The sequence below is a fragment of the Bos grunniens genome, chromosome 6, assembly GCF_055505025.1.
Source record: "Bos grunniens cultivar Pamir isolate PY7600 chromosome 6, Bosgru_T2T1.0, whole genome shotgun sequence".
NCBI classification, from domain to species: domain Eukaryota; kingdom Metazoa; phylum Chordata; class Mammalia; order Artiodactyla; family Bovidae; genus Bos; species Bos grunniens.
In genome coordinates, this window is record NC_141170.1 from 92898478 (window position 1) to 92916776 (window position 18299).

The following is an 18299-nucleotide window of genomic DNA, read 5'->3' on the forward strand; positions in this document are numbered from 1 at the left end:
AAATATTAATAACCTCAGATATGCAGATGACACCACCGTTATGGCAGAAAGTGAAGAGGAACTAAAGAGCCTCTTGATGAAAGAGGAGAGTTAAAAAGTTGGTTTAAAGCTCAGCATTCAGAGAACTAAGATCATGGCATCTGGTCCCATCACTTCATGGCAAATAGATGGGGAAACAATGGAAACAGTGTCAGACTTTATTTTTGGGGGCTCCAAAATCACTGTAGATGGTGACTGCAGCCATGAAATTAAAAGACACTTACTCCTTGGAAGGAAAGTTATGACCAACCTACACAGCATATTCAAAAGCAGAGACATTGCTTTGCCAACAAAGGTCCATCTAGTCAAGGCTGTGGTTTTTCCAGTGGTCATGTATGGATGTGAGAGTTGGACTGTGAAGAAAGCTGAGCGCTGAAGAATTGATGCTTCTGAACTGTGGTGTTGAAGACTCTTGAGAGTCCCTTGGACTGCAAGGAGATCCAGCCAGTCCATTCTAAAGGAGATCAGTCCTGGGTGTTCTTTGGAAGGACTGATGCTAAAGCTGAAACTCCAATACTCCACCTCATGCGAAGAGTTGACTCATTGGAAAAGACCCTGATGCTGGGAAGGATTGGGGGCAAGAGGACAAGGGGACGACAGAGGATGAGATGGCTGGATGGCACCACCGACTTGATGGACTTGAGTTTGAGTGAACTCTGGGAGTTGGTGATGGACAAGGAGGCCTGGCATGCTGTGATTCATGGGGTTGCAGAGTCGGACACGACTGAATGACTGAACTGAACTGAACTTGAAGAGCAATTTGACAATTTCTAGTAAGGTTTAAAATGTTATCCTGTGATACACATCTTACATGACTGACACTGAGCATGATGTACAAGGATGTTCCACCAGCGTTGTCAGCAACAGAGGAACAATTTGGGAAACAATTATATGCCACAGTTGGAGACAGATAAATGATGGTAGTTCATACAGGTGACTACTACTGCACAGTACTCAGTGAACGGGAGCATCATATACAACAGGGATTAATCACACAGTAATGAGTGGAAAAGCTGCAGAAAAAGATAGCATCTGGTTTAACATGTATGACAACATGAAGACTGGCGGGTGTACAGATATGTATAGTAAAAGTATGGCAACCTGGGTGAGAGTGATAAACACGATTCTGGGTGCTGACTATACCACAGGAGAGGAAAGGCAATGTGGTCTGAAAGAGTAAAATGTTAGGATTTGACAAAATAAGTGCTTCAGTTTGGATATTCAGTAAGTAAATGTTTTCCACATACTTGAAATAAGTTCACAGCGGGATCAACAACACAAAACTACCTACTTAAAAGGTAGTTTCAGTGACGAATTCTAGTGCTCCATATGGGCCAGATGCCATACCAGGAACTGCGAATCTAAGTTTGATCAATGCACGGTACCTGCCCTCAAGAAGATAATCTTCAATGCCCCTGGTGGTCCAGTGGTTAAGAACCCACCTGCCAATGCAGGGGACACGGGTTCTATCCCTGGTCCGGGAAGATTCCACATGCCTTGGGGCAACTAAGCTCACACGCTATATAGAGCCCACGTGTTGCAACTCCTGAGCCCAAGCACCCTAGAGCCTTGCTCTGCAACAAGAGAAGCCACCACAATGAGAAGGCCATGCACCTCAACTAGAGAAAGCTGGTGCAGTAACGAAGACCCAGTGCAGCCAAAAAAAGAGAATCTCACCGAAGCAGATTTCGGTTGACTGGAGAAATCTGTTCTTTAATAATGGGTCTGAGATCCTTAAAAGTTACAAGAAAGTTACCAATGACAGTGAAGACAACGGCATACACTCACCACTGCCTTGCCTTCTCCGTCTTTCCTTTAAAGAATGAAGATGACAGGGAGAGAAATCATGAGAATGAATTCAGCATAAAACAGGTGACAACTCCCACACATACACAGGCATTCCTTTTATTATGTTAGAAATATTCTTTAATGAGCTAGCAATTATTTATGTGAAGAAGAGACTAGAAAACAGATTTATGACAGTATTAGCCTTATCCTTGGTTAGACATATGTAGGAATTTACACACAAAACATTATTGCTTAGAGTAGGTTAATGAAGATCTAAGAATCTGTGAACTTGAAAGAGCTCCTTTCTGCTTATGTGGCTGCTCCAACCAGACCCTAAGACTTAGTTACAAGGATGGAAGAATTCTCCTCTCTTGAACTTAAAGCTTTACAACCGTTCGGATGCTGTAAGAGAAGAAAACAATAAACAAAGGTTCAGAATCCTTTAACACCACTAAAACACTTTTTAAAAAAATACTTCTTCCTCCGTAAGCCCCAAATCATTACCGCAGTCTATACTACACAGCTAAAGAGAAAGCTTACCTCTTTCCGGCATGCATCAGATCAAAGGCTTCATTAATTTGGTCAAAAGGCAGACTGTGAGTCACAAACTCATCAACTTTTATCTTTTTGGACATATATTCAGACACCAACTTTGGGACACTTTCTACACTCTTCCATCCTAAAGGAAATCATACATCTATTCATTACTTTTTCCAACAAATCTCTATAGTATGCTTATTACTTAGTAGGTGACAAAGACATCTAAGAGAATGAATTTTTTCATGAATTAAAGAGGAATGAAAAACTTCAAAATCAGCCTAGAGAGGAGGAAGAATTTAATACACATCTTTAGTTAAGAAAAAAAACAGATGCCTTTTGAGCACTTTTCTTTTTTCTGTGTTAAGATTTACTAAAATCTCATTAAACCTTAACGGAGATTTTAAAACTATACAGGACAGAACTCTAGAAGTCTCAGAACAAGATTATTTAAATCCACAACAGCAAAATTTCTATAATCATGAAATTCAAGGAAGAACAAAATTGATGTGATACATGACTTTATTTCTGTGCTTTTAATTTCAACATAAAGATAACATCTCAGAATAAAAAACTGTGAACTGAAAAGCAAAGTAGAAGACCTTTACTTATATGTTAAGATTTTAAACAAAGTCAGATCCTTCAATTTTTCACTTGTATTATTAAAAGAAGCAGTAAATGTACAAATAAGCCTTCCCCCTTTTTAAACTAGGGTTTCTTTGGACTATATTTCAAGCTTTTGTGTGTGTGCTAAGTCGCTTCAGTTGTATCCAACTCTGTGAATCCATGGACTGCCGCCCACCAGCCTTCTCTGTTCATGGGGTTCTCCAGGCAAGAATACTGGAGTGGGTTGCCATTTCCTTCTCCAGGGGATCTTTCTGACCCTTTTCCAAATCTCCCTCCTTACATCCTCGACAGATTACCTTTTCATTCCAAACTGGTACCTTTTTTTTCCCCCCTCATTTAAATCTCCTGGTAACAGACAACTACAGCTACTGCTATTCCCTACACCAAAACTTCTATTTACATTGTGAGTCATGTGTTAGCAACACCCATGGGGCCCCAAGGCTCCAGCTTATTTCTCAACAAACATGTGTTTCGGTGAGGCTTCAGTTAGAAGTGACTTCCAACCCCCCTGGCTCAGTCTCCCAGACATTTTTAGAACATTCTCAAATATAGCTCTGGAACCTCAGCTGATGTCCCTGAGCTGCGTGTGTGGTTCTACAAGTCTGTTCTAATACACTCAAGTGGGGCATACTAGTGTCTAGGGCTTTGAAAAGAGGGTTTAGTCAGCTTGACATTTTCCTTGACAAATTGTGTAGTATAAAGAAGGAAAACTTAGGCCAAATCCCTCATTTTTCATACTTTCCCAATTTTCTGGCCTTGGAAAAAAAATGTGGCATGATGTGAGGCAGGGAATGAGACACTTTGTTAGACGCAGGTCATTTCATTTGAAACTCATGCTATGTAATACTTTTTCCTTAGGAGAATTGTAAGGATATATTTTTTAAAAATCTATTAAAAACTTAAGGTTTCCTTCATTCACAATAGTTGGGATATATAAACATGTTTTGATGTCTTTTCTCTTCCCTAGCTGAGCGACCCTAAGAAAGAGAAACTATTTCTTAGCATTCTCCTGGTAGTTGGCAACCCCAGGTAACCACATACTTTTAGGACACTCAAGGGAAAAACGATCAGTTTGGCAGCTTTTCCATTTTGTTATAAGGCTCTGTCTAACTTAAAGTTTTACTCAGACTGGTTACTGCTGAAATCAGTACTGTTTAGAGAGAAGCATGATCACATCCAGGGATCACTGCACTCTCTGGGAAAATGAGTAAAAAAATGCCAATAACCTATATAAGTCTACCAGATGACACAAGGTGGCTGGCCTGGTTTATCCTGTATCCAGCTTCTGACCTAGCCCCAGCTATTTCATTAATAGAATATTAGTATTTTTTTTCAGGGTATAAAAAGTAGCCTTGTGTTTCAGAAGAAGCTGAGCACCTCCCCAGTCCCCAGGGTTAGTACTCATTGGGATTACAATTCTGCTGAAGGAAATAACAGAAGAAAATGTCCTCATCCATCAAATTACCTCCAAAGGCAGTGCCTTTCCACGTGCGGCCCGTGACTAGCTGGAACGGACGAGTGGCGATTTCTTCACCAGAGGCAGCTACTCCCACTACCACACTGATGCCCCAGCCTTTGTGGCAGGCCTCCAGCGCTGCTCTCTGCAGACAAACCACAGAAGTCAGTGCATTTTGCTAAGAATATCTACTTCTCCAGAAACTTCTGGGGGACAGGGTAGTGGTACAGAGAACTTTTTTAGAAAAGTGGCAACAAAATGATCCAAGTATTTATTAAGTTGTTTAATTTTATTGAACAATTTTAACAGGTACTTTTAAAAGAATTTGCTAATTTGGCTAAATATTAACACAAATTGAAAGGATTTAAAGCTTTTATTTGTTGTCTACTAAGGTTAGTGAGTCACTATGTGGATATGTATCTAATTCCATAGCCCATGTTCTCTATAACTGCATCGTTTTGCCTTTTCATTTAATGAAACACACTTTAAGATACAGCAGAGACTGAAAGGCAAAATAACATTTCCTTCATCTTTCCCTTGTCTAGTTCAATAGTTATTTTTCCCTTCTTTCAGCAACCATTCTTATCCGAGAATTTAAGATTTCTCCTTTGCAAAACAAAACTATTTTATCTTAATAAAGGAAATTACATTTAAAAAGGCAGTTACACACACACACAAGCACATGGAATGAAGCCAGGCATACTCACCATGACTTTCACATTACCAATACACTCAAAGGAGTAGTCGACTCCCCCGTCAGTCATCTCAATGAGCACTTCCTGGATCGGTTTACTGAAGTCCTGGGGGTTAATACACTCAGAGGCCCCGAACTCCTTGGCTCTTGCGAATTTATCCTTATTGATGTCCACACCAATGATCCGGGCTGCACCAGCCATCTTACAGCCCATGATAACTGCCAATCCAACTCCTCCCAGGCCAAAGACAGCACAAGTAGAGCCAGGCTCCACCTAACATTAAAGACAGCCTATAAGGTACTCATTCTGTAAGAGTCAGCGAAATCATTAGTTTTCTTACAGGTTGGGCCAAGTTCACTACTTCAGCAAAGCTTTGCTGTATGAAGTTAGAAGGTGGAATCTAAAACCCAGGCCAACACTTACCTTGGCAGCATTCAAAGCAGCACCATAGCCAGTTGAAATGCCACAACCCAGAAGGCAAACTTTATCCAAAGGTGCTAAAGGATCAATTTTAGCAACAGAAATGTCAGCCACAACTGTGTATTCAGAAAATGTGCTGGTTCCCATGTAATGTAAAATTGTCTTTCCTTTACAAGTAAATCTGCTAGTGCCATCTGGCATTAATCCTTTTCCTTGAGTGACTCTAAAGAAAAAGAAATCAATTTTTTAAAATGATGACCAGTAGTTAGAAGACTGTGCTAAGACCAAAACTCTAATTTCTAATGTATTCATTAATCAATTTAGCACCTTTCACCAATGCCTGATTAAGAAAACTTTTAAAAGAATTATAATCTTATGAATCTTTTCCAACATTCAATATCCCTCTAGATTACCTGTCAAGAGTACTGAAATAATTTTAACAGGTACAACTTATGGATCACATAAAATGATTTTAAAATTCCATCATGTGACCCTATATGCGAGACAGCAAAAGACACACAGATGTAAAGAACAGTCTTTTGGACTCTGTGAGAGAAGGTGAGGGTGGGATGATTTGAGAGGGTAGTGCTGAAACGTGTCTATTATCACATGTGAAGCGGATCGCTAGTCCAGTTTCTATGCATGAGACATTGTGCTCAGGGCTGGTGCCCTGGGATGACCCTGGGGGATGGGATGGGGAGGGAGGTGGAAGAGAGGTTCTGAATGGGGAACACTTGTGCACCCGAGGCTGATTCATGTCGATGTATGGCAAAAACCACTACAATACTGTAATTAGTCTCCAATTAAAATACATGAATTTTTTTTTATTTTTTAAAAAAGAAAAAAAAATTCCATCATGAAACTGTGAGCAAATATAACTTCAAAAAGCATTAAGCCAAAACAGCATCCACACAGCAGAGATTACAAGCAACTAAAAAGATGGGGAAACAGTAGAAAAAGTGGCTGACTTTATTTTTCTGGGCTCCAAAATCACTGCAGATGGTGATTGCAGCCATGAAATTAAAAAGACACTTACTCCTTGGAAGGAAAGTTATGACCAACCTAGACAGCATATTAAAAAGCAGAGACGCTACTTTGCCAACAAAGGTCCGTCTAGTCAAGGCTATGGTTTTTCCAGTGGTCATGTATGGATGTGAGAGTTGGACTATAAAGAAAGCTGAGCGCAGAAGAATTGATGCTTTTGAACTGTGGTGTTGGAGAAGACTCTTGAGAGTCCCTTGGACTGCAAGGAGATCCAACCAGTCCATCCTAAAGGAAATCAGTCTTGGGTGTTCATTGGAAGGACTGATGTTGACGCTGAAGCTCCAATACTTTGGCCACCTGATGCGAGGAGCTGACTCATTTGAAAAGACCCTGATGCTGGGAAAGATTGAGGAGGGAGGAGAACGGAATGATGGAGGATGAGATGGTTGGATTACATCACCAACACAAAGGACATGGGTTTGGGTCGACTCAGGGAGTTGGTGAAGGACAGGGAGGCCTGGCATGCTGCGGATCATGGGGTCGCAAAGAATCAGACAGGACTGACTGACTGAACTGAACTGATCCAGATCAGCACATAAAAGCAGATGTCCAAACTGGTTAATTCAGATTTCTTAGGAGGCCTATTTCAAAAGTGTAATAGTCCCCATGGATTCAAGTTATCTTCTCTCTTGCAATGGTTTCAAAATTATTTTTGATATTCTAAATGGTTGATGTAACATCTTGCTTAGGAATATGGGCCCTAAAGACAGACACAGTCAATCAGTTCAGTGGCTCAGTCATGTCCAACTCTTTGAGACTCCACGGACTGCAACATGCCAGGCCTCCCTGGCCATCGACAACTCCCGGAGATTACTCAAACTCATGTCCATTGAGTCGGTGATGCCATCCAACCATCTCATCCTCTGTCGTCCTCTTCTCCTTCTGCTTTCAATCTTTCCCAGCATCAGGGTCTTTTCAAATGAGTCAGTTCTTTGCATCAGGTGGCCAAAGTATTGGAGTTTCCGCTTCAACATCCGTACTTCCAATGAACACTCAGGACTGATCTCCTTTAGGATGGACTGGTTGGATCTCCTTGCAGTCCAAGGGACTCTCAAGAGTCTTCTCCAACACCACAGTTCAAAAGCATCAATTCTTCGGTGCTCACCTTTCTTTATAGCCCAACTCTCACACCCATACATTATTACTGGAAAAACCATAGCCTTGACTAGTTGGACCTTTATTGGCAAAGTAATGTCTCTGCTTCTTAATATGCTGTCTAGGTTGGTCATAACTTTTCTTCCAAGGAGCAAGCGTCTTTTAATCTCATGGCTGCAGTCACCATCTGCAGTGATTTTGGAGCCCCCCAAAATAGTCTCTGTTTCCCCATCTATTTCCCATGAAGTGATGGGACCAGATGCCATGATCTTCGTTTTCTGAATGTTGAGTTTTAAGCCAACTTTTTCACTCTTCTCTTTCACTTTCATCAACAGGCTCTTTAAGTTCCTCTTCATTTTCTGCCATAAGGGTGGTATCATCTGCATATCTGAGGTTATTGATATTTTCCCCGGCAATCTTGATTCCAGCTGTGCTTCCTCCAGCCCAGCGTTTCTCATGATGTACTTGCATATAAGTTAAATAAGCAGGGTCACAATATACAGCCTTGACATACTCCTTTTCCTATTTGGAACCAGTCTGTTGTTCCATGTCCAGTTCTAATTGTTGCTTCCTCACCTGCATATAGGTTTCTCCAGAGGCAGGTCAGGTGGTCTGGTATTCCCATCTCTTTCAGAATTTTCCACAGTTTGTTATGGTCCACACACTCAAAGGCTTTGGCGTAGTCAATAAAGCAGAAATAGATGTTTTTCTGGAACTCTCTTGCTTTATCAATGATTCAATGGATGTTGGCAAGTTGATTTCTGGTTCCTCTGCCTTTTCTAAATCCAGCTTGAACATCTGGAAGTTCATGGTTCACAGACTGCTGAAGCCTGGCTTGGAGGATTTAAGCATTACTTTACTAGCGTGTAAGATGAGTGCAATTGTGCGGTCATTTGAGCATTCTTTGGCATTGCCTTTCTTTGGGATTGGAATGAAAACTCACCTTTTCTAGTCCTGTGGTCACTGCTGAGTTTCCCAAATTTGCTGGCATATTCAGCGTAGCACTTTCACACCATCATCTTTTAGGATTTGAAAGAACTCAACTGGAATTCCATCATCTCCACTAGCTTTGTTCATAGTGATGCTTTCTAAGGCCCACTTGACTTTGCATTCTAGGATGTCTGGCTCTAGGTGAGTGATCACACCATCATGATTATCTGAGTCGTGAAGATCTGTTTTGTATAGTTCTTCTGTGTATTCTTGACACCTCTTTTTAATATCTTCTGCTTCTGTTAGGTCCTTACCATTTCTGTATGTTTCCTTGGTATCTCCTATTTTCTTGAAGAAATCTCTGCTGCTGCTGCTAAGTTGCTTCAGTCGTGTCCGACTCTGTGCGACCCCATAGATGGCAGCCCACCAGGCTCCCCCGTCCCTGGGATTCTCCCGGCAAGAACACTGGAGTGGGTTGCCATTTCCTTCTCCAATGCATGAAAGTGAAAAGTGAAAGTGAAGTCGCTCAGTAGTCTTTCCCATTCTATTGTTTTCCTGTATTTCTTTGCACCAATCACTAAGGAAGGCTTTCTTATCTCTCCTTGCTATTCCTGGGAACTCTGCATTCGAATGGGTATATCTTTCCTTTTCTCTTTGCCTTTCACTTCTCTTTTATTCATAGCTATTTGTAAGGCCTCCTCAGAAAACATTTTGCCTTTTTGCATTTCTTTTCCTTGGGGATGGTCTTGATCCCTGTCTCCTGTACAGCGTGAGGAACCTCCATCTATAGTTCTTCAGGCACCCTATCAGATCTAATCCCTTAAATCTATTTCTCACTTCCCCTGTATAATCGTTATGGATTTGATTTAGGTCATATCTGAATGGTCTAGTGGTTTTCCATACTTTCTTCAGTTTAAGCCTGAATTTGGCAATAAGGAGTTCATGGTCTGTGCCACAGTCAGCTCCCGGTCTTATTTTTGCTGACTGTTTCATTCTGTACTCCAAGGCCAAATTTGCCTGTTAATCTAGGTATTTATTGACTCCCTACTTTTGCATTCCAGTCCCCTATAATGAAAAGGATATCTTTTTTTGGTGTTAGTTCGAGAAGGTCACACACACTTGTGTTCAAATCCCAGGTGGCCCTTGTCAAGTGAATTAACCCCTGTGCCTTCATTCTGTCATTAGAAAATCAGAGAAACCATCTTTCTTAGAGATTACTAAAAAATCAAATGAGAGGTTATGTAAGCATTAGCATTGTGCCTGGCACAGAGTGCTTAATAAAAAGGTTACTTTTAATAAAAATAAACCCTAGAACTTGATGTACACTCTTGGATAAACCTTTGGAATATATATGAATAAAATATATACAGATGAAGAAAAAGTCAACTGCCTGTGGATTCAAGAACATTTCCTTTGAGAGAAACATAAATACGACCAGAAACAAACAGATGACAAAGCTCTACCCCAATAACCTTTATATCTTTATGAGAGCAAGTTAAATTTGCTTAGCTCTCAATGTCAGAAACTGCTCTGCTTTCAGAAGAGGCTCATGAACAAAAGGTGATATGGGATATATTTTAAGCTTTGAAAGAACTTGTCCTTCTAAAAGCTTACAGACAGCCACAAAAAAGCCTACAACCATTATCCTACTTGGTATGTCAGAAGTCTTTCAGATAGTGTTTGGAATTCCCTTTCAAAATGACTATAGTTATATTTTTTTGGTTCTAGTTTTGTAACTGTGTTCATGTGATAAAATAAATGCAATTTCGTCTTCCAAAAAAAGAAACTAATTTTGTCAATGGCGTTAGAAAACAATGCAAAAACTAACAGATCTCCCAAATAGTGCTGGGTGGGAGTATATGCCATGACTCAGCAACTTCAATCCTAGGGAAATACCCAAGAGAAAGTTGCATAGATGTCCATCAAGATATCCATCAAGAGACACACATGGACGCTCCGAGAGGCACTAACCATAGCAGGGTCAAAGTGGGGAGCAATGTGAATGTCCATGGGAGAAAGGGTAAACAGAGATATTTGGAATGAAACAAAAGAGAATCAGAGGCATATAGCAGCACGGCCACTTCAGCAGACATTATGAATGAAATAAACCAGGCAAAAGAGCACATTCTGCATAATTCTGTTTCTATGAAATTTTACAGTGAAAAATAACAATAGTGGTTACCCTTGAGGGAGGTAGGTGTTGACCTGTAAGGGACATGAAGCACTGTGTGGGCAGCTGGAAGGGTTTTCTATCTTGATCTGAGTGAAGGTTATAACTATTAGGTGTGTATAAGCATAAAAATTCATTGAACTGTACACTTAGTATTTGTACACTTTAATTACTTCATTATGTGTATGTTCTACTTCAGTGACAAAAAAGAGGCAAAAGGGGGAAAACAGACACAAGATCTTAAATGCCTCAAAGAAGTTAAGTGTGTTACCTTGCTACAATAAAATAACCACCTTTTCTTTGTCAAAGGGTTATGTTATCTCTTGGAGGCTTCCCAAAACCGTATGAGCTAAGTTTTATTACTTTGGTTTCATGGACAATAAAATGGCTCATAAAAATGCCTTCATTCAATTTCATAACCATGTCCCTCCTTACTACCTATTTTGGCAAATTTACCCTAGTATTATGGAAAGAGAATGGGTTCAGAAAATTGCATTCTCTCTCCCAACAGCTGATGATGCTGAGCATACCACTTAATTTCCAAGTCTAAATTTTCTCATCTATGAAAATACAGTAATACCAGTGATAATGACAGGTTGCCAAGAAGACAGAATGAAATAATGCACGTAGAATGCTCTGTATAAATTGCCACATAATTACTTATCATGATTAATATTACCTCTTGTTTTAAGAATAAAATAAAAAGACACTAACCTTATCTTCTGGCAAAGGTTTGTTTTAGGATTCAGACAAAATTTGCATTCTCCACACTGGGGGATGTAAAGTGGGATGACAGTATCACCTAGAAAACGAACGCAAGGACACTGTCCTGAATTGGTAGCACCTGATTCTAAACAAATTCCCATTCTTGTCAACTCACACAGCTTTGCAGGTTAACAACTTTAAGGCCTAGAACTTTACCTACATAACATCAGACACTGCCTGACTATGCAAAAAAAAAAAAAAAAAAAACAAGCTTCAAATTTTTATCTAAATGAAACTTTCAAAACAGTAAGTGGAGAACAAGGAAGTCATGTGCTTTACTATACTGACTTGATGCATCTTCAAAAATTCTTGCTTAATTGGGCAAAAACCATGTCAGATAAGTAGCAGTCTCATAATCAGAAAGGAAACAGCTCTCAAATATTTGTGTTTTCCAGATGAGGAATAAAATCAATCTTGACAACTTACTTAGGCGGTAACTTATTCAAAAATAAACAATGTATAGTGTATCAGAAATATAATTTCGTATAAAAATAAGCCAAAATTGTAAAATAAGTGGTTCAAATATCCTCCTTACCTGCCTTCAGCTTAGTAACTCCTTCACCAACACTCTCCACAATTCCAGCACCTTCATGTCCCAAGATCACTGGATAATTCCCTTCAGGATCAGCCCCACTCAGTGTATAGGCGTCAGTGTGGCAAACTGCAGTGGCAATAATCTAACAGGATATTAAATAGCGTCTGAGTGTATGCACATGCAATTCAGAGTGACACACAGGTCAAAGGAGAGACATTTTTACTTAACAGCATATTTTATTGGTTAGAAGATACACTTCTTTCATATTTTAACCTCTCTAAAATCAGCATGTGCTCATCACCAATGGCATCTTAACAACTGGAACTGGCAGCATTTTCTTAGTGGTACATAAAATTAATGGTACCTTTATAGGCAATGAAACATAGTGTATCTATTTTCCTTTTTGATACATGTTAGCAGGAGAAGGTAAACCAGGGCATGTTATGGGCACGGTGCTTTCTGCGGGTGTGGAGAGGAACACCACCTGTGTGCAAAAGCAGGGAGAGCCCATCTCACTGCTGGCCTCCTCCTGACTGTTGGGGAATGAGATTTCTAAAAAGACATATGCCAGCTTGCTTGGTCTGTGGCAAAATTCAAGAGCTTTTATTGGAACCAACTCCCTCTTGAGCAGCCACACAGAATTTCTGCTTAAATAAGCCCTTTATCCCAATTTTTCTGGCTTTCAAGTATCTCTTTTCTTTTCACACTGCCAAAAGCACAGAAAGGAAAAGTCTTGGGAGTATCCGTTTTTCTGCTTCTCACATTTAAACCTGATTACAATGTAACATTCTTAGCTGTTTGTTAGCAGTTTCCCAGGGAAGACTGGTAGCCCTGTACAGCTCATATTAGCACATCCAGGATCAACTTTTTCTTTAGCAGAAAAATCACAATCAGGTTGATTTCTGTAAAGATTTCAGATTCCTGAGCCTGGGTTAAAAGAACCTGAAAAAATTATTTGGCCCTGGCTTCTTGACTTGTTAAATGTGATCCCTGGAAGCATGAGAACTGGAGGTGGGATGGGGGAAGTATACTCCAATTCACAGCAAAAAATGGTTATTTTTTGCTAGAAGGTTCATTTTACTCAATGGTCATTACTTTAAAGCACTGATTTTACATCACAAGTACAGAGTAGAATGCCAGAGTATCCAGCTGGCTGCCTTGTGCGATATGCCTCTCTCCAGGGGTAACTTCACTTTCTTTGCCACAGCAGAGATTAAGAGGTGTTGGAATAATGAATCCCCTGAACCTTGGACTTGTCTGCAAAGGTCAGTACATTTTAAAGTTCTCTAAGCAAGCCTGCTTCACTTGCTTGTTGATCCAGTCAGTTAGGAACCTGTTCCCAAATCTTATTTGAAGTTTCTTCCGATAATCCAAAGAATCTTCAGAATACATCTTAAGTTATGGGATCAGCAGAAAGGGGAACATCCTATAAAGTCACCCTAAACCCAGGCTACAGAAGATCAACTGCACTCATCCACTGATCCATGGAGAAGGCTGTTCAGTGCAACACCAAAGCTAAAAAGAGGAGAGGAGCACTGCAAAAGTGAGAGGGATGGACTGAGAGCCGGGATTCCAAGGCTGGATGACTCTCAGTCCCTTCTCCTTGACACTGTCCTTGGGGATTTCTCCTCTGTAGACCTCAGAGGACTCTTCTATCTAGAGACCTAATTGTAGGCCTTCCCTTCCAGTGCCTTAGATGTTTCATTACCTTAATTCGAACTTCATGAGCCTTTGGGGGTGCCACCTCTACCTCCTCTATAGAAAGAGGCTTCCCAGCTTCCCAGGCAACTGCAGCCTTGCACTTAATAACCTGCAATGGGGGAAAACAGAGCAAGATGCTTATCCTCCTGAACTAATCACAACTACTTAGTTAATTTAGATGATGATGAATGCTAATCTTAGCCAGTACATCACCGATTCACAATGACACAACTCCAAGTGATATTGAGAATCTCCTGGCATGTGTTTATACTTTATATAAATAGAACTCATTAAAAAATTTTCATTGAGGTGATCACATGTGGAAGTTTCATTCAGGAATTCCCTGGCAGTCAGTGGTTAGGACTCAGCACTTTCACTGCTGGGGCCTGGGTCCCTGTTGGGGGAGTGAGGGAGGGGAAAACTCAGATCCCTGCAAGCTACATGACCAAAAAAAAGCTTCATTCATCAAATATTTAATGACCCTCTACAACGCATAAGCAGGAGAAGGTTAAGAATACAGGTTCCAAGAGAATCTGATTCAGTAGTCTGGTAATAGGGCCCAAGGGCTCTGAATGCTTAAGATGTGTCCTATGAAATTTTTTTGCTCAGGCTGGTGTAAGTAACACTGGTTTACTGTAAAACTGCACAGCGGGAAGTGGTATAAGGAAGAGAATCAGAATGGGGGATCTAAAAAAAACAAACAAACTGTACCTATCCCTTTCAATTGTGCTATGCAATACAGTAGCCACCTGCCACATGTAGCTTTTGAGCACTTGAAAAATGGCCAGTTTGAACTGAGATAAGCTGTACCTGTAAAATAATCCCAGGTTTTGAAGACTCACTATTTAAAAAATGCTGATTACATGTTGAGATGGTATTTTGAATATATTGGGTTAAATTTTAATCCAACAATGCCATTTTAATGTGGCTACTAGAAAAGTTAAAATTATATACATGACTCATATTGTATTTCTATAGTACAGTGCATGAGGAAGGTTTTGATTAGTTCACAGAATGATTATGAAACATGTTTATGGAATAAAGGTCCTGCTGAGATTATAGTAGACTTAAAAGCCAATAATTACAAAATGTGTGATTTAAAGGGAGAGGCACAAAGTGCTACAGAATGCAAAATGTGGAGAAAGAGTGTAACAGTGTAACTTTGGTTGGTGGGTTTGGGGAAGTGTCACTTTTAACTAGGATGAAAGATGAGGAACAGTTACATAGAGATAAAATATCTACATATAGAATGATTGTGAGCTGTGGATATGAAAATGAAGCCCCTAATACAGTCCTTGACAAGGTGCTGCTGCTGCTGCTGCTAAGTCGCTTCAGTCGTGTCTGACTCTGTGCGACCCCACAGAGGGCAGCCCATCAGGCTCCCCTGTCCCCGGGATTCTCCAGGCAAGAACATTGGAGTGGGTTGCCATTTCCTTCTCCAATGCATGAAAGTGAAAAGTGAAAGTGAAGTCGCTCAAGTGGTGTCTGACTCTTCTCGACCCTGTGGACTACAGCCTACCAGGCTCCTCCGCCCATGGGTTTTTCCAGGCAAGAGTACTGGAGTGGGTTGCCATTGTAGCTTCGCAGAAGTAAGTTAGTAGCCATTAGTAGCAAGAGAACAAAAGAGTGGAGGAAAAGAAGAGCTGACCTATGCAGAGGGATGAGTGGCTTGCATAAACTTATGAGGCTGGAAATAATCACTTTTAAAATTAAAATGTAGATATTAAGTGCTGATAAAAAATTTATACACTGCATTAGAAACTTTTTTCACCTCAATGTACCATAAATCCCAAACTCCAAAGGTAAAATTCAAAATACTAACAATGAAATCACATATTCTAAAGATCTAAAGCAACAAGAATAAATAATTCATTCACAATCTAAGCTTTAAATCCCTCCTCCCCCCTTTTAAAGCATATCTGAAAGTTTAACGTTTTCCTTTCAATAACAATTCTAAACAAAACAAAGCCTCACTAAATCCGCAGGCAACTGCCCTACTTCAACATCTGAACTATCACAGGAAAAACAGCTGCCAACTTGTTAAATCTCAAAGGTCGTCGTTTAGACTTTACCATTTCTATTCAAGTTCAAATCTTTCAAGAAAATTTGTTAACGTTGTAAAGCATTAAAACAAACAGCGACGTTAGATTAATCCTGTTACTCGCATATTTCTGCCTTTACTGGCTAATGTGTATTTCAGGAACTTTTAATAGTATGTTGCACAGGGTGCAACCCCGGCTCACCATCCTTAGTGTGACCACTAATCGCGACTAACCTGTAACTCTCAAGTTTTTTTAATCTAAAATGGGGTACTATTTTGCATAGGTGTTACAAAAGGATTCAAGTAGGGTGTGTAGAAAGCTCTGGTGCCCAGGTGCTCCAAAACTTTACGAAGCCTTCCAAAGTACAGTCCTTGGAGGCAGAAAGATAGCTCAATTATGAACTACTATGGTGAAACACAACCTAGGGGTTAGGAGCACCGGCTCTAGCTGCAGCTTTGCTACCTGAAAGTATGATCCACAGCAAGTGATGTAACTTTATGTACGCAAAACGTGGGGACTCTTAAACCACCTCCCAAATACCAGGATACCGATCCCACCCCGCCCCCACTCTACGGTTCTCCCCACCCCCATCCCGCTTCGGCTGCCCGCGAAGCAGCAGAATCCAGCCAGGAAAGGAGCCGAATCAAAGCTTCCTCACTCCCTCCCTGCTGAGCTGCTAGCTCTCCACGGCCGCGTTTCAGCTCCACCAGCTAGAGTCAGGCTCCAGGCCAAGCCCCACGCGCCCCCGACTCCTCTCAAGCCAGCGGCCAGGTTCCGCTCCATGCTTTCCCCCTCTCCCTCCCTTTCTTGGACTCAGCCCGCGTAACAGCTGATTATACCTGGTTCGCCATTTCCTCAGACCGCAGTCAGCGTGAAGCAGATAACTGGAAACAGCCGTGCAGGGTCGGGGATGTAGGCGGGGCACGCGTCCGCCTGCGCCGGGGCGAGCGTGGAGGCGGGGGTGCGGGGGCTGGAGCGTGGCGGGTGGGGCTTGAGGCCGGGCAAGGCCGGAGCTCTAGTTGATACCAGATGGTCTCGCGAGAAGTTGGAGTTTGCGGTAGGCTGGAAAGCAGCGGCGGCGGCCGCTCGGTGAGCAACGTAACACAGTCTGTAAAGTATCTGTCAGATAGATGAGGGTTTCCCCGTGTAACTGTAGCCCAGGCAGCGTAGATAAAGCTTATAAAGGAGATATGTGGAGGGCGAGGAACCAGGACTTTCACTGGAAGTACGTGAGAAACCGTAAGAGGACCGCACCTTCTACACAGCTTGTGGGCACGTCTTGAGGGCTCAAGATGAGTGAAAGACAGCTCCGCAGGAGAGTCTCCATCAGCTGAGCTTTGAGAAGGAGGATAAAGGGCTTATTGGGCAAAGTCCCAGTGTCAACTTGGGGGAAAAAAAAAAAAAGCACAAAGGAAGACCTGTGAGTTGAGTTTCTTCAGCGTCTTACTGAGGACTGTGGCCTGGAGACAGCCTCTCAGATATCCCTGAAGAACTATTCTGAAAAGGTGGGAGAAGGCTAGTATACGTGTGATTTTGGGGTGCAGGGTTGTAATCAAGCATTCATCTCCTGAAGGATTATTGCTAGTCCTGAGGAACAGATATCTAAATGATTTTTGTGTTTTTTCTAAATATGGGAGGATGTGACAATCTAGGTTCTAAAAATGTTTCTCTTGAAATATTTCTAACTATCTAACGGCCTATTTTGCCTATTTTGCCAGAGCACAGAGTGCCTCTTTCTTGATCTTTTCCCGGAATTCCTCTAAGTGTGTACTGCGGGTCAGTGATTGCTGTGGCTAATAACTCAGGCCTTGTAGAACTGGGTGATGGGCAACATTCTTCAGTTTAAGCCAGGCTCCTATTCCAGCTGCTGCTGAAGGGTAAGTAGGATTTATGGTGGTGGTTCATAGAACATGGGGAGAGAACTATGCAAGGAGGAGAATGGGGCAGTGAAAAATCTCTGGGACATGGATGCAGTTGATGTGTTTTTAGAGTGGAGCAGAGTGTAGAGAGAGAGAGGATGGATTATTTGCTAGTTTACTCTTAAACTCTGTTACGGATGCTGGATTTTATTAAAATGGCTTTATTGGACAGACCACTCTCTTCTCGCTGCTCATTTTTTTTTAAACGGCATTTTAATGGCTCCTTCTCAGTATATACCTTAAGGGTTGGTGCTCTCACAAGTATATCCAAAATGTTTCATGTCACCCACTTATCTTTACCGTGACGTTAACTTTTATTTATATAGAGACAACTTCTAGATTGTGAATCAGGATGGCTTCTGGTAAACTCAAGACTTGAGAAGTTCCTCAAGTCAATGTTAAATACTGAACCACAGATTAAAGAAGCTCAGGGAACACCAGGGAGCCTAATGCCAAAACACAAAACAAAACCAACCAAACAAAAATACACTTAGGCATAATATATTCAAACTACAGAAGATCAAAGGAAAAAAATC

At 41.2% G+C, this 18299-nt stretch overlaps 1 protein-coding gene and 1 long non-coding RNA gene across 3 annotated transcripts; one reads left to right on the forward strand and one right to left on the reverse strand.

Annotated features, from left to right (window-relative positions):
• Positions 1-1928: 1928 nt before the first annotated feature.
• Positions 1929-16750, reverse strand: ADH5 (alcohol dehydrogenase 5 (class III), chi polypeptide). Of its 2 annotated transcripts, none has more exons than XM_086406697.1 (9): positions 16684-16750; positions 13810-13911; positions 12102-12243; positions 11516-11603; positions 5566-5785; positions 5155-5415; positions 4457-4592; positions 2368-2506; positions 1929-2229 (listed from the first exon to the last, which is right to left on the reverse strand). In XM_086406697.1, exons 1-9 carry the CDS (start codon positions 16693-16695, stop codon positions 2205-2207), a joined length of 1125 nt encoding a protein of 374 aa, XP_086262823.1. In that variant the 5' UTR covers positions 16696-16750; the 3' UTR covers positions 1929-2204. The 2 variants fall into 2 exon arrangements, with proteins under 2 accessions (XP_086262823.1, XP_086262824.1); XM_086406698.1 differs by lacking the exon at positions 16684-16750 and adding an exon at positions 16503-16527.
• LOC147371008 (uncharacterized) lies at positions 16731-17939 on the forward strand. Its single transcript, XR_015165698.1, has 2 exons — positions 16731-17349; positions 17563-17939. It is a non-coding gene; the product is annotated as an uncharacterized LOC147371008 (long non-coding RNA).
• Positions 17940-18299: the final 360 nt, after the last annotated feature.